This window comes from Nerophis ophidion, linkage group LG05 (genome assembly GCF_033978795.1).
Source record: "Nerophis ophidion isolate RoL-2023_Sa linkage group LG05, RoL_Noph_v1.0, whole genome shotgun sequence".
In the NCBI taxonomy this organism is placed as follows: Eukaryota; Metazoa; Chordata; class Actinopteri; order Syngnathiformes; family Syngnathidae; genus Nerophis; species Nerophis ophidion.
In genome coordinates, this window is record NC_084615.1 from 16,974,576 (window position 1) to 16,989,146 (window position 14,571).

The 14,571-nt window shown below is 38.8% G+C and overlaps 1 protein-coding gene across 2 annotated transcripts; it reads left to right on the top strand.

The window, feature by feature from the left end:
* Positions 1 to 2,887: 2,887 nt before the first annotated feature.
* Positions 2,888 to 14,131, top strand: zgc:92907 (uncharacterized protein LOC436733 homolog). 2 transcript variants are annotated; one of them, XM_061900236.1, is made up of 4 exons: positions 2,888 to 3,098; positions 7,263 to 7,425; positions 11,484 to 11,622; positions 11,687 to 14,131. In XM_061900236.1, exons 1-4 carry the CDS (start codon positions 3,018 to 3,020, stop codon positions 11,796 to 11,798), a joined length of 495 nt encoding a protein of 164 aa, XP_061756220.1. In that variant the 5' UTR covers positions 2,888 to 3,017; the 3' UTR covers positions 11,799 to 14,131. The 2 variants fall into 2 exon arrangements, with proteins under 2 accessions (XP_061756220.1, XP_061756221.1); XM_061900237.1 differs by having other exon boundaries at positions 2,983 to 3,112.
* The last annotated feature ends 440 nt before the right edge of the window (positions 14,132 to 14,571 follow it).

The window sequence follows — 14,571 nt, forward strand, 5'->3', positions numbered from 1 at the left end:
TTATAAGACTTGTATAAGACTTTTAATGTTATTTTGATAGTAGGCTAATATAGATACTTGCATTATGTGTTGTCTTCATTATAACACTTATATAAGACTTTTTAAAGTCATTTTGATAGTAGGCGAATATAGCTAATATAGACACTTATGTCATGTGTTGCCTTCATTATAACACTTATATAAGACTTTTAAAGTCATTTTGATAGTAGGCTAATATAGACACATCATCAATCAATCGATGTTTATTTATAGAGCCCTAAATCACAAGTGTCTCAAAGGGCTGCACAAGCCACAATGACATCCTTGGTTCAGAGCCCACATAAGGGCAAGGAAAAACTCACAACCCAGCGGTATGTCAATGTGAATGACTCTGAGAAACCTTCATGTGTTGCCCTACTTTCATTATAACACTAATATAAGACTTTTAAAGTCATTTTGATAGTAGGCTAATTTAGACACATCATGTGTTGCCTTCATTATAACACTTATATATGACTTTTGAAGTAATTTTGATAGTAGGCTAATATAGACACTTACATAATGTGTTGCTTTCATTACAACACTAATATAAGAATTTTAAAGTCATGTTGATAGTAGGCTAATATAGACAGTTCATGTGTTGTCTTCATCATAACACTTATATAAGACTTTTAAAGTTATTTTGATAGTAGGCTAATATAGCTAATATATACACACATCATGTGTTGTCTTCATAATAACACATAAGACTTAAAGTCATTTTGATAGTAGGCTATTATACCTAATATAGACACTTATGTGTTGTCTTCATTTCAAAGTTTATATAAGATTTTTAAAATCATTTTTATAGTACGCTAATATAGACACACCTCTTGTTGCCTTCATTATAACACTTATGTGAAGTGAAGTGAATTATATTTATATAGCGCTTTTTCTCTAGTGACTCAAAGCGCTTTACAAAGTGAAACCCAATATCTATTGTTTACATTTAAACCAGTGTGGGTGGCACTGGGAGCAGGTGTTTAAAGTGTATTGCCCAACGACACAACGGCAGTGACCAGGATGGCGGAAGCGGGGATCGAACCTGCAACCCACAAGTTGCTGGCACGGCCACTCTACCAATCGAGCTATACACACATCATGTGTTGCCTTCATTATAAAGTTTATTTAAGACTTTTAAAGTCATTTTGATTGTAGGCTAATATAAACACATCATGTGTTGTCTTCATTATAACACTTATACAAGACTTTTAAAGTCATTTTGATACTAGGCTAATATAGACATTTACACCTTGTGTTGCCTTCATTATAACACTTATATAAGACTTTTAAAGTCATTTTTTTAGTAGGCTAATAGAGACACTTACATCATGTGTTGCCTTCATTATAAAGTTTATTTAAGACGTTTAAAGTCATTTTGATAGTAGGCTAATATAGACACATCCTGTGTTGTCTTGGAATAAGCGGTAGAAAATGGATGGATGGATATAAGACTTTTAAAGTCATTTTGATACTAGGCTAATATAGACACATCATGTGTTGCCTTCATTATAACACTTATATAAGACGTTTACAGTCATTTTGATAGTAGACCAATATAGACACATCATGTGTTGTCTTCATTATAACACTTATATAAGACATTTAAAGTCATTTTGATAGTAGGCTATTATACCTAAAATAAACACATAATGTGTTGCCTTCATTATAAAGTTTATATTAGAGTTTTAAAGTCATGTTGATAGTAGGCTAATATAGACACTTACTCCTTGTGTTGCCTTCATTATAAGACTTTTAATGTTATTTTGATAGTAGGCTAATATAGATACTTGCATTATGTGTTGTCCTCATAATACTTATATACGACTTTTAAAGTGAAGTGAAGTGAGTTATATTTATATAGCGCTTTTCTCAAGTGACTCAAAGCGCTTTACATAGTGAAACCCAATATCTTAGTTACATTTAAACCAGTGTGGGTGGCACTGGGAGCAGGTGGGTAAAGTGTCTTGCCCAAGGACACAACGGCAGTAACTAGGATGGCACAAGCGGGAATCGAACCTGCAACCCTCAAGTTGCTGACACGGCCACTCTACCAACCGAGCTAAGCCGCCCAAAGTCAAAGCCATCAAAGTCATTTTGATAGTAGGCTAATATAGACACAATGTGTTGCCTTCATTATAATACTTATATAAGACTTTTAAAGTCATTTTGATAGTAGGCTAATATAGACACATAATTTGTTTCCTTCATTATAACACTTATATAAGACTTTTAAAGTCATTTTGATAGAAGGCTCATATAGACACATCATGTGTTGCCTTCATTATAACACTTATATAAGACTTTAATAGTCATTTTGACAGTAGGCTAATATAGACACATCTGTTGCCTTCATTATAACACTTATATAATACTTTTACAGTCATTTTGATAGTAGGTTAATATAAACACATAATGTGTTGCCTTCATTATAAAGTGTATATAAGACTTAAAGTCATTTTGATAGTAGGCTAATATAGACACATCATGTGTTGTCTTCATTATAACACTTATATAAGACTTTAATGGTCATTTTGATAGTAGGCTAATATAGACACATCTGTTGCCTTCATTATAAAACTTATATCATACTTTTACAGTCATTTTGATAGTAGGTTAATATAAACAATGTGTTGCCTTCATTATAAAGTTTATACAAGACTTTTAAAGTCATTTCGATAGTAGGCTAATGTAGACACTTACATCATGTGTTGTCTTCATTATTTGCGGCTCCAGCCCAATTTTTTTTTGTATTTTTGGTCCAGTATGGCTCCTTCAACATTTTGTGTTGCTGACCCCTGCAGCATTCTGTAGAAACGCTGCAGTTCTCCTCCAGGTCACAAGAGGCGCCAAAAGCCTGTGGCGGTGGTGACGTCACGCACTCACTCCGGAAAAGACCTGTCAGACGGCGGCTGCTAGCCGCGTGTTTTGGTGACGTAGCAAACAACAGAATACACTTTTTATAAATGTAATTAGAGCATTTATTCTCACGCACAGCGATGAAGACTGTGTTTGTTACCGTGGGAACTACCAGCTTCGACCAGCTTATCGAGGAAATAACGTCCGCCCATGCTGTCAAGGTGAGTGGAGAGAGGTGTGTACTATAGCAGTGCTTCTCAACCTTTTTTCAGTGATGTACCCTCTGTCAACATGTTTTTAATTCAAGTACCCCCTAATCAGAACAAAGCATTTTTATTTGAAAAACAGAGATAAAGGAGCAAAATACAGCACTATGTCATCAGTTTCTGATTCATTAAATTATATAACAGTGCAAAATATTGCTCATTTGTAGTGGTCTTCCTTATATATCAATGATGAAATATTAACATTGCAACACATGCCAATATGGCCTTTTAAGTTTACTTAATTGCAATTTTAAATTTCCCGGGACTTTTTTCTTGAAAACGTCACGAAAAGATGACGTGTACGCGTGACGTCACGGACTCTTAGGAATATGAGCGCTGCGCACACACACAGCTAAAAGTCGTCTGCTTTAACGGCATAATTACACAGTATTTTGGAGATCTGTGTTGCTGAATATTTTGCAATTTGTTCAATTAATATTGGAGAAGTCAAAGTAGAGAGACAGAGCTGGGAAGCTTTAGCCTTTAGCCACACAAACACGGTGATTCCTTGTTTAAAATTCACGGAGGTGAAACTTTCCTATGGATCACAGCGGACATGGATTTCGACTACATGTCAACCAGCAGGTTTCAGTGAGAAAATTGTGGTTAAAAAGTCGCCTCTTACCGGAGATCAGCTGAGCTCGTGCCGCCCATAAAGCTGCCGTCGACTTCCCAGAGACACTGCGCGTCAACACACCCGTTGACACACACCTCCGACTATCAGGTACTGTCAAACTCACTAAAACACTAGCAAAACAATAGAAAGACAAGGGATTTCCCAGAATTATCCTAGTAAATGTGTCTAAAAACATATGAATCCCTCTTAATGCAACGCGATTGCAATCGCGTTTTTTTGTTTTTTTCTCGTCCGTCGCTATCAATATCCTCAAACACGAATCTTTCATCCTCGCTCGAATTAATGGGGAAGTTGTTGTTTTCTCCGTCGGAATAGCACTTTTTGTTGGAGGCTCCCATTAAAATCAATGTGAATATATGTGGAGCCATCAACATGTGACGTCATCGTCTGCGACTTCCGGTAGAGGCAGGGCTTTTCTCCAGTTGCGAACTTTATTGTGGATGTTCTCTACTAAATTCTTTCAGCAAAAATATGGCAATATCGTGAAATGATGAAGTATGACACATAGAATGGACCTGCTATCCCCGTTTAAATAAGAACATCTCATTTCAGTAGGCCTTTTAAAGTGCCTTCTTTGAATAGAATAGAATAGAAAGTACTTTATTGATCCCTGGGGGAAATTCAGCACCTTAGTTTGCTCACAATAAACAATGATAATAATATGATATAATAAATATATCGTACATATATTCTACATTTAAGTGCAGTCAAGGAACATATGCATTATACAGTCAGATGGCTGACGGTATGAAGGACCTCCTGTGTGGTTCTGTGTTGCATTTTGGGAGTCTGAGCCTTCCACTGAACGTGCTCATTCTCTCTGCAAGGTTTCGAGTGTAGTGGGTGGGAGATGTTGTCCATAATGGCTATAGGTTTTGCTTTAGACTTCTCCTCTCTGACACCACCACCAGAGAGTCCAGCTCCACTCCCACCACGTTACTGGCCTTCTCTACCAACTTGTCCAGTCTGTTTGTGTCCCTTGCTCTCAGCCCGCTGCCCCAGTAATCCACGGCGTACAAGAAGGCCCCCGCCACCACCGACTCGTAGAACATCTTCAACATCTTTGTACAGACCATGAAGGATCTTAGCCTCCTGAGGAAGTAGAGGCGGCTCTGTCCCTTCTTGTAGAGAGCCTCAGCGTGTTTTGACCCATTCAGCTTGTTGTCCATGTGTACTCCGAGGTATTTATAATCCTCTACCATGTCCACATAGACCCCCCTGATAGAAACAGGGGTTGCCGGAGTACTCCTCCTCCTTACCAGGTCCACAACTAGCTCCTTGGTCTATGTCACATTGAACTGGAGGTGGTTCTTTCCACACCATGTGACAAAGGGGATTGTAATAGAGATCCATCTGGATTCATGAACTTAATTCTAAACATTTCTTCAATCAATCAATCAATCAATGTTTATTCATATAGCCCTAAATCACCAGTGTCTCAAAGGGCTGCACAAACCACAACGACATACCCGGTAGCGCCCACATAGGGGCAAGGAAAACTCACCCCCCCAGTGGGACGTCGGTGACAGTGACAATGATGACTATGAGAAACATTGGAGAGGATCGCATATGTGGGCACCCCCTCGCCCCTCTCCCTAGGAGACGGAAAGCAATGGATGTCAACCGCGAGAGTCCAGTCCAAAGTGTATCCAACACAGTAGCGAGAGTCCCGTCCATAGTGGAGCCAACAGGAAACCATCCTAAGCGGAGGCGGATCAGCAGCGCAGAGATGTCCTCAACCGATACACAGGCGAGTAGTCCATCCTGGGTCCCGACTCTGGACGAGCGGTCCATCCTGGGTCCCGACTCTGGACAGCCAGTACTTCATCCATGGCCACCGGACCGGACCCCCTCAACAAAGGAGAGTGGGACAGAGGAGAAAAAGATAAGAAACGGCAGATCAACTTGTCTAAAAAGGCGGTCTATTTAAAGGCTGGAGTATATAAACGAGTTTTAAGGTGAGACTTAAATGCTTCTACTGATGTAGCATCTCTGAAGCCCCAATAGAAAACGCTCTATAGCCCGCAGACTTTTTTTGGGGCTCTGGGAATCACTAATAGGCCGGAGTCCTTTGAAGGCAGATTTCTTGCCGGGACATATGGTACAATACAATCAGTGTGCTAGACCGTGTAGTATTTTTACCCAAGTAGTAAAACCTTCAAGTCACATCTTAAGTCAGGGGTCGGGAACCTTTTTGGCTGAGAGAGCCATGAAAGCCAATGTATTTCCATGAGAGCCATATCATATTTTTTAACACTGAATACAACTAAATGCGTGCATTTTTAAGTGAGACCAACATTTTAGAGTATAATAAGTCTCTTATTCTTTTTAATAACGTTGTTATTCTGAAGCTAACCAATAATAAATAAATTGTCATGTCTGTTGATCATGTTTTTGTTTGGCCATGTGCTGTTTGTCCTTTGGACTCTTTAAGTTCCTGTTTTTTTCCACTCCCTTGTCTGGTTTCCTTCGTTACTCATTTTGTCCACCTGTCTCTGGTTGACAAAATGCCCACTCACCTGCTTCCCGAGCACTAATCAGAGGCAGTATTTAAGCTCCTCTTTGCCAGTCAGTCGCCCTGTGCTGACTTGTTTCATGCCTTGCCATAGTTTCGTGCTTCATGCCATGCCAAGTAAGTTTTGTTTGATTTATGTTCTTAGTCTGTTTATGCGTTAGCTTTGTTTTTTAGCCCAAGTTGTGCCTCCGCTGTGAGCGATTTTTGTTTGTATATTTTTTTTAGTTAAAATTAAATCATGTTTTTACCTAAATGCCATGTCCCGAGTAGTCCGTCTGCCTTCTTGGGAGAACGACCCCGCAGCAAGCTGCAACCCCCCCATCGTGACATAAAATACTTCTTACCATTAATGCGACTTCTTGAACAGGTGCGGTAGAAAACGGATGGATGGATTTAAATGCATGAGAATTTTTTGTATTTTGCACGTTATTTTTAGTACTGTGATTACCAGCGAAATTATTCATAATTATCGCGTTAAGCAATGTCAGCTAAGATTTATCTGAGAGCCAGATGCAGTCATCAAAAGAGCCACATCTGGCTCTAGAGCCATAGGTTCCCTACCCCTGTCTTAAGTGCACAGGAAGCCAGTGCAGGTGAGCCTGTATAGGCGTAATATGATCAAACTTTCTTGTTTTTGTCAAAAAAAGAAATCTTAAACATCAATATTTATGGAACATGTCCCCAAAAATTCTAGCTGTCAACACTGAATATTGCATTGTTGAATTTATTTTCACACTTTATGAACTTACATCCATATTATGTTTAAGTATTATTCAATAAATATATTGATAAAGGATTTTTGAATTGTTACTATTTTTAGAATATTTTTAAAAAATCTCACGTACCCCTTGGAATACCTTCAAGTACCCCCAGGGGTACGCGTACCCCCATTTGAGAACCACTGTACTTAATGAATAACGCAATGTAAGAAATATCATCCTATAAAGTGAGTATTGTTGTGACACAGGCTCTAAAAGACCGCGGATATGAGCAGTTGGTCCTTCAGGTTGGACGAGGGTCCTTCCTCCCAGACGCCCACACCTGTCCACACATCTACCTGGAGGTGTTTGCCTTCAAAGACTCCATTGCAGAGGACATGGAGCAGGCAGACCTGGTCATCAGCCACGCAGGCAAGTGCTCACATCTTTCTACTGACATGCAACACTGTGTCCATGCTGGTTAGACGCTTCTGAAACTCACTTGCTGTCGATTTCATCAAAATTGACACACACAGCTATAGACATCCACAATGTATCCCACTAGGCATCATCCAAATCAATCACGTACTGTATTTTCCGGACCATAGGGCGCACCGGATTATAAGGAGCACGGCCGGTGAGCGGGTCTAGTCAGGTCTATTTTCATACAATTGGCGCACCGGGTTACAAGGCGCATTAAAGGAGTCATAAATAATGATAAATGGGTTATAGTTGTATAGCGCTTTTCTACCTTAAAAGTAGGGCTGGGAGATATATGGAATATACTGGATGTATCGCGGGTTTGAGTCTGTGCGATATAGAAAATGACTATATGGTGATGTTGGAGTATACATTGTAACACAGTAGCTTTTAGCTGCAGGCATTACAGTACAGCAGGGGTCACCAACCTTTTTGAAACCAAGAGCTACTTCTTGGGTACTGATTAATGCAAAGGGCTACCAGTTTGATACACACTTAAATAAATTGCCAGAAATAGCCAATTTGCTCTATTTACCTTTAACTCTGTTATTGTCAATATTTAATGATATTTATCTTTGTGGAAACACTGATCATCTTAATGATTTCTCACAATAAATATATATAGAAACATATATATATATATATATATATATATATATATATATATATATATATATATAAATAAAAAAATGGGTATTTCTGTCTGTCATTCCGTCGTACATTTTTTTTCCTTCTGCGGAAGGTTTTTTTTAGAGAATAAATGATGAAAAAAACACTTTATTGAACGGTTTAAAAGAGGAGAAAACACGAAAAAAATTTAAATCTAATTTTGAGACATAGTTTATCTTCAATTTCGACTCTTTAAAATTCAAAATTCAACCGAAAAAAAGGAGAGAAAAACTAGCTAATTTGAATCTTTTTGAAAACATACAAAAAATAATTTATGGAACATCATTAGTAATTTTTCCTGATTAAGATTAAATTTAGAATTTTGATGACATGTTTTAAATAGGTTAAAGTCCAATCTGCATTTTGTTAGAATATATAACAAGGTGGACTTAGCTATTTTTCAAACAAAGACACATCATTATTTCTTTTAGATTTTCCAGAACCAACATTTTAAAAGATATTCAAAAGACTTTGAAATAAGATTTAAATTTGATTCTACAGATTTTCTGGATTTTTTTTTAATTTAATCATAATAAGTTTGAAGAAATATTTCACAAATATTCTTTGTCGAAAAACAACAAGCGTAAATGAAGAATTAAATCAAAATGTATTTATTATTCTTTACAATAAAAAAAATGATTTACTTGAACTTTGATTTAAATTGTCAGGAAAGAAGAGGAAGGAATTTAAAAGGTAAAAAGGTTTATGTGTTTAAAAATCCTAAAATCATTTTTAAGGTTGTATTTTTTCTCTAAAATTGTCTTTCTGAAAGTTATAAGAAGCAAAGTAAAAAAGATGAATGAATTTATTTAAACAAGTGAAGGCCGAGTCTTTAAAATATTTTCTTGGATTTTCAAATTCTATTGAGTTTTGTCTCTCTTAGAATTAAAAATGTCGAGCAAAGCAAGACCAGCTTGCTAGTAAATAAATACAATTTAAAAAAATAGAGGCAGCTCTCTGGTAAGTGCTGCTATTTGAGCTATTTTTAGAACAGGCCAGCGGGCGACTCATCTGGTCCTTACGGGCTACCTGGTGCCCACGGGCACCGCGTTGGTGACCCCTGCACTACAGGCTCTTCTCACTCTTTCTTGTCTCTCCTTTCTCACAGAGACATAAAACAAGCACACCTTCTTACATACGTCACATACTGTCGCGCGTGCAACGTCATACGCCCTCGCCGAGCAGAGAGGTAGCGGCATCGGTAAAGTTAACTGTGATGCTAGCGGAGTGGTAACACGAGAGAGAGAGAAGGTGGGAATCTGGTAACAAATGAAGGAAGAAAAACATCATGGGGTCCATCGTCTGGCGTTGGTTTGGCTTCAAGCGGGAAGATGTTGAACGGACAACCGTAATATGTCAAGTATGCGGCAAAAGCATTGCTACAAAAAGTAGCAGCTCTACTAATTTGTAGCATCATTTGAAAAGTCACCCGCTAGAGAATGAGGAGTGCTTGAAACTCCGCATGTCAACATGTCTGGCCGGTGCCATACCCACAAAATGACGAAGCAACCATTTCCACATCAACACCGTATGAAACAAATATTCAACGTCCGCAGGAACCTACCACGTAGCGAAAGACATACACTATTTAAATTCCTATTATGCAGCTCATTTTTATTTGACACTTATTGAAATATCTTGTGTGACATCATGCACAAAAGTGCACTTTATTTGTTTTCAACTGTTGTAGTGGCGTTCTGTACAAAAAGTGCACTTTAATTTAGTGTTGTTTTGATATGTCATCTTAGTGACATCATGCACAAAAGTGCACTAATAGCTTGTTTTAAAATGTCTCTGACAATCTTGCACTTTCTGTTTTGGAAATGACATGAATGTTTGTGCCACTGCCTAATAACTGTTTCATAAATACACTCTTAGTTGTGTTTTCCCTCTCTGCATGAAAGTTTAAAATTAGCATGTATGAATGCAGTATGAAGAAGAATGTTTGAATGTAGACACATAGAATCATCATACTGCTGTGATTATATGCATCAAGTGTTCATTCAAGGCTAAGGCAAAATAAGGAGATACATATGGTGTATCGTGACATGGCCTAAAAATATCAAGATATTAATAAAAGGCTAGAACTAGAAGATAGAGAAAAAGTAGAAGCTTAGCGACTATAAAGGTGGACTCGCACAATTTTTCAGGATTTATTCAAATCCGAAATAAGGATCAGCAGGTACCAGAAGGTGAGAAAAGTTGCTTTTGCATAATATTGTGAAACAAAACGCCAGATAATGTCTTACCTTATAAACGCATCATAATAATACTCTTATGTTGAAGCACGGTACAATCCATCAAGCGGTGGGGCTAGAGCAGGTGTCTTAAACACGCAGGCCGTTTGCCGCCCGCGAGACGTTATTTTGCGTCCCGCACCTTAATATGTAATTTAATGTTGGTGCGGCCCTCAAGTTTTATATGAAGCGTTTTATATGAAGCGTCATACTTGCATACCCTCGATTTTTTGGGGAAACTCCCAATTTTCAGTGCCCCTCCAGGGGTAAACATTCACCCGAATTCCACCCAAACAACAATAATAAGGTGGCATCGTGGAGGTACTGCCTTTGGCGTGCCATCCCAGTCAAATGTTGTATTTGGCTTCTGCAGACGCAGTAAGCGACTACAAGACATAGTTGATCAACACCCACACAGGTCACACTGAGGGTGGCCGTACAAACAACCTTAACACTGTTACAAATATGTGCCACACCGTGAACCCAGACCAAACAAGAATGACAAACACATTTTGGGAGAACATTCGCACCGTAACACAACACAACAGAACAAGTACCCAGAATCCCATGCAGCCCTCTTCCGGGCTACATTATACACCCCCGCCCCACCCCAACTCCGCCCCCTATTGTAGTGGGCGGGAGTTAGTTGCATGTTAGATTTTTTAAGAAATCTCTTCTTGTGGCCCAGCCTCACCCAGTTTCTGCATCCAGTGGCCCCCGGGTAAATTGAGTTTGAGACCCCTGGGCTAGAGTATACACATGGGACTTAAATGTTTCTACTGAAGTATCATCTCTAACTGTTACCGGGAGGGCATTCCAGATGACTGGAGAGAAATGAGGGGGAAACATCATCCAAATGTAATCAAGAGATTAGCTCTCATGATTAGATCTGGAGAACTGTTGTGATGCAAACAAGAGTGTGATCTGTGAGCTGCTTCTCCACTGGGATTCCCCACATGTTATTGGTGTGAAGAATGCTGCAAGAAGGCAAATAGCACCAGTTATGGCCTTCCATGTTTTTCAAATGAGTTCCAAACACCGGGATGGTTGTCCGTGTCGACCAGAAGTTACCCCGTTGGTAATCTGCCGCCTGGTCTCCCCCAGGTGCGGGAAGCTGCTTGGAGGCCCTGGGTGCGGGCAAAGCCTTGCTGGTGGTGGTCAATGACAAGCTGATGGACAACCACCAGCTGGAACTGGCCAGGCAGCTGCACCAGGACTCCCATTTGCTCTACTGCACCTGCAGGTAAGTCTGAGGGCTGCACACCACGGTAGAACCCGAGACAAAAGAATGTTTGTTTGCCTCTCAGCACTCTGACGGAAACACTGCGGACCATGGATCTGTCCGTCCTTCAGCCCTTTGTGCCCGGTCAGCCAAAGAAGTTTGCGGACTTCATGAAAAGAGCTCTAGGTCTCCAGTAAAGCTTCATGTTGATGATTACCAGCGGATGGCAGAGGGTGTGTCAGTCCATTAGGCCTAAAAATGAGCGATCATCCATCTTCACCAAGACAGGACTTTGGTCACTTGTTTGACATTCCCAGCACCCGAGGGCCGGCTGCTGCCAGATCATTATTAAGAAAAAATGACCGACAGAAAGGCGAGAAACACTTTTTATTACAACAGACTCTCGCTCCGCCTTAGGACCGACTGACCCATGTTCCTCTGCTGTCCACATGGAACCCTTCTCCACAAGTTCTTGTTTGAATATCTGCTACTACCACCAAGATCTGCACCCGTCTTACTGTCTATATCAACCAACACCTTTTCTGGGGTCTGACGGGCGTCGGCATCGGGCGCCTCAACCCGGCGTTCGGTTCATCCCGCAGAGCCGGTTCTGATAACCAAAAATGGCCCCACTTTTATCTTGGCACAACCTAGAACAGGGGTCTCCAGCCTCGTTCAAGCCAGGCAGCAGTTCAGAAGAGATGTGGGTGTGAAACTACTGGATTTGACGGAACAAGCCTGAACTACTGCCTGGCTTATTTTGCAATGACTGATTGTAAGGATTGCAAGGCATCCTCACTGCACCTGTGCCCGGGTTTTGAACTTGCAGTCAAAACTCTAAAGACCGACCACACAGTTCCTGTCTTCACAATAAATGCACTGCTTCTTTCTGCCGGCGTTAACACAATAAGAGTCTCAGAAAGCTGGCGCACACAAGCGAGCAAGCCACAGAGTTTGCCGCCATTGTATAATCAAGCTCCGGCCGAGTCATACCAAAGACTATAAAAATGGGCGTCAGTACCTCCCTGCTTGGCACTCAGCATCAAGGGTTGGAATTGGAGATTAAATCACCAAAAATTATTCCCGGGCGTGGCCACTGCTGATGCCCACTGCTCCCCTTACTTCCTAGGAGGTGATCAAGGGTGATGGGTCAAATGCAGAGAATAATAGAATAGAATAGAATAAAAAAGTTCTTTATTGATCCCTAGTGGAAATTCAGCACCACAGTTTGCTCACAATAGACAATAAACACGTAGTTATTTTTACATGTGAATAACATAAATACAGTCTATTATGCATCATTATTCACATGTGAATAACAGTCTATTATACAGCATTATTCACATGTGAATAACATAAATACAGTCTATTATACAGTATGATTCAAATGTGAATAATATAGTCTATTATACAGCATTATTCACATGTAAATAACATAAATACAGTCTACTATACAGTATGATTCACATGTGAATAACAGTCTATTATACAGCATGATTCACATGTAAATAACATAAATACAGTCTATTATACAGCATTATTCACATGTGAATAACATAAATACAGTCTATTATACAGCATTATTCACATGTAAATAATATACAGTGTATCATACAACATTATTCACATGTGAATAACATAAATACAGTCTATTATACAGCATTATTCACATGTAAATAACATAAATACAGTATTGTACGGCATTATTCACATGTGAATAACTACGGTCTATTATACAGCATTATTCACATGTGAATAATATAAATACAGTCTATTATACAGCATCATTCACATGTAAATAACATAAATACAGTATTATACGGCTATCACATGTTAATATAAATACAGTCTATTATACAGCATTATTCACATGTGAATAACATAAATACAGTCTATTATGCAGCATTATTCACATGTGAATAACAGTCTATTATACAGCATTATTAATATGTAAATAACATAAATACAGTCTATTATACAGTATGATTCACATGTGAATAACAGTCTATTATACAGTATTATTAACATGTAAATAACATAAATACAGTCTATTATACATTATGATTCACATGTGAATACAGTCTATTATACAGCATGATTCACATGTAAATAACATAAATATAGTTTATTATACGGATATCACATGTTAATATAAATACAGTCTATTATACAGCATTATTCACATGTGAATAACAGTCTATTATACAGCATTATTCACATGTGAATAACAGTCTATTATACATCATTATTAACATGTGAATAACATGAATACAGTCTATTATTTCGCCACAACTTAACTTAAAAGGAGTATGGAAGCTGGACAAACAAGATGGCAAAAATAAAGCACTCTAATTGGTGTTGGGCAGAAAAGAGGACTTTTTTCCTCTATTTGAAAATGTGGATGTTACTCTCTAATTCCAATCAATGCAAGTCATCATATTTAGGAAATACAGTAACTTTTATTATTGTCTTCATGAAAGAAATGAATGTTAAACATGCTTTAATTCTCATTAAACACCTTTTGAACTTGTTAACGTTTGTTTCATAAATAAATCAATATAAATGATCTCCTCCACTTGGTCCATTAAAGAGTAGCTGGCCCCTGATGTACAGTAAGGATACGCTAGAGAGGAAGACCAGATACTGGTCAGAGTTTAATCACCATGTCCACCTCAAGCAGGCCAAAGTCCAGTTTCAATTCACTTTGTATCAAAATAATCTCAAACTTGCACGCTGAGTCGACTTCGCTCCAAAGAACGGGATTTCCCTCGACCTGCAGTTCAAGTCGTGTCAGGAAAATAGATGTATATTTATGGTTTGAAGACTTTATACTGGGTAATAAGGAAGGCGCCATTAAAATGTTGTTGTGATTATTCTAGCCACCATTGTGCAAGTGGCAGGCGGTTGAGATCACACTGGGATATTTGCCTGGTAACCTGATAGTCCGCTGTGTGTCTCAAGGTTACACAC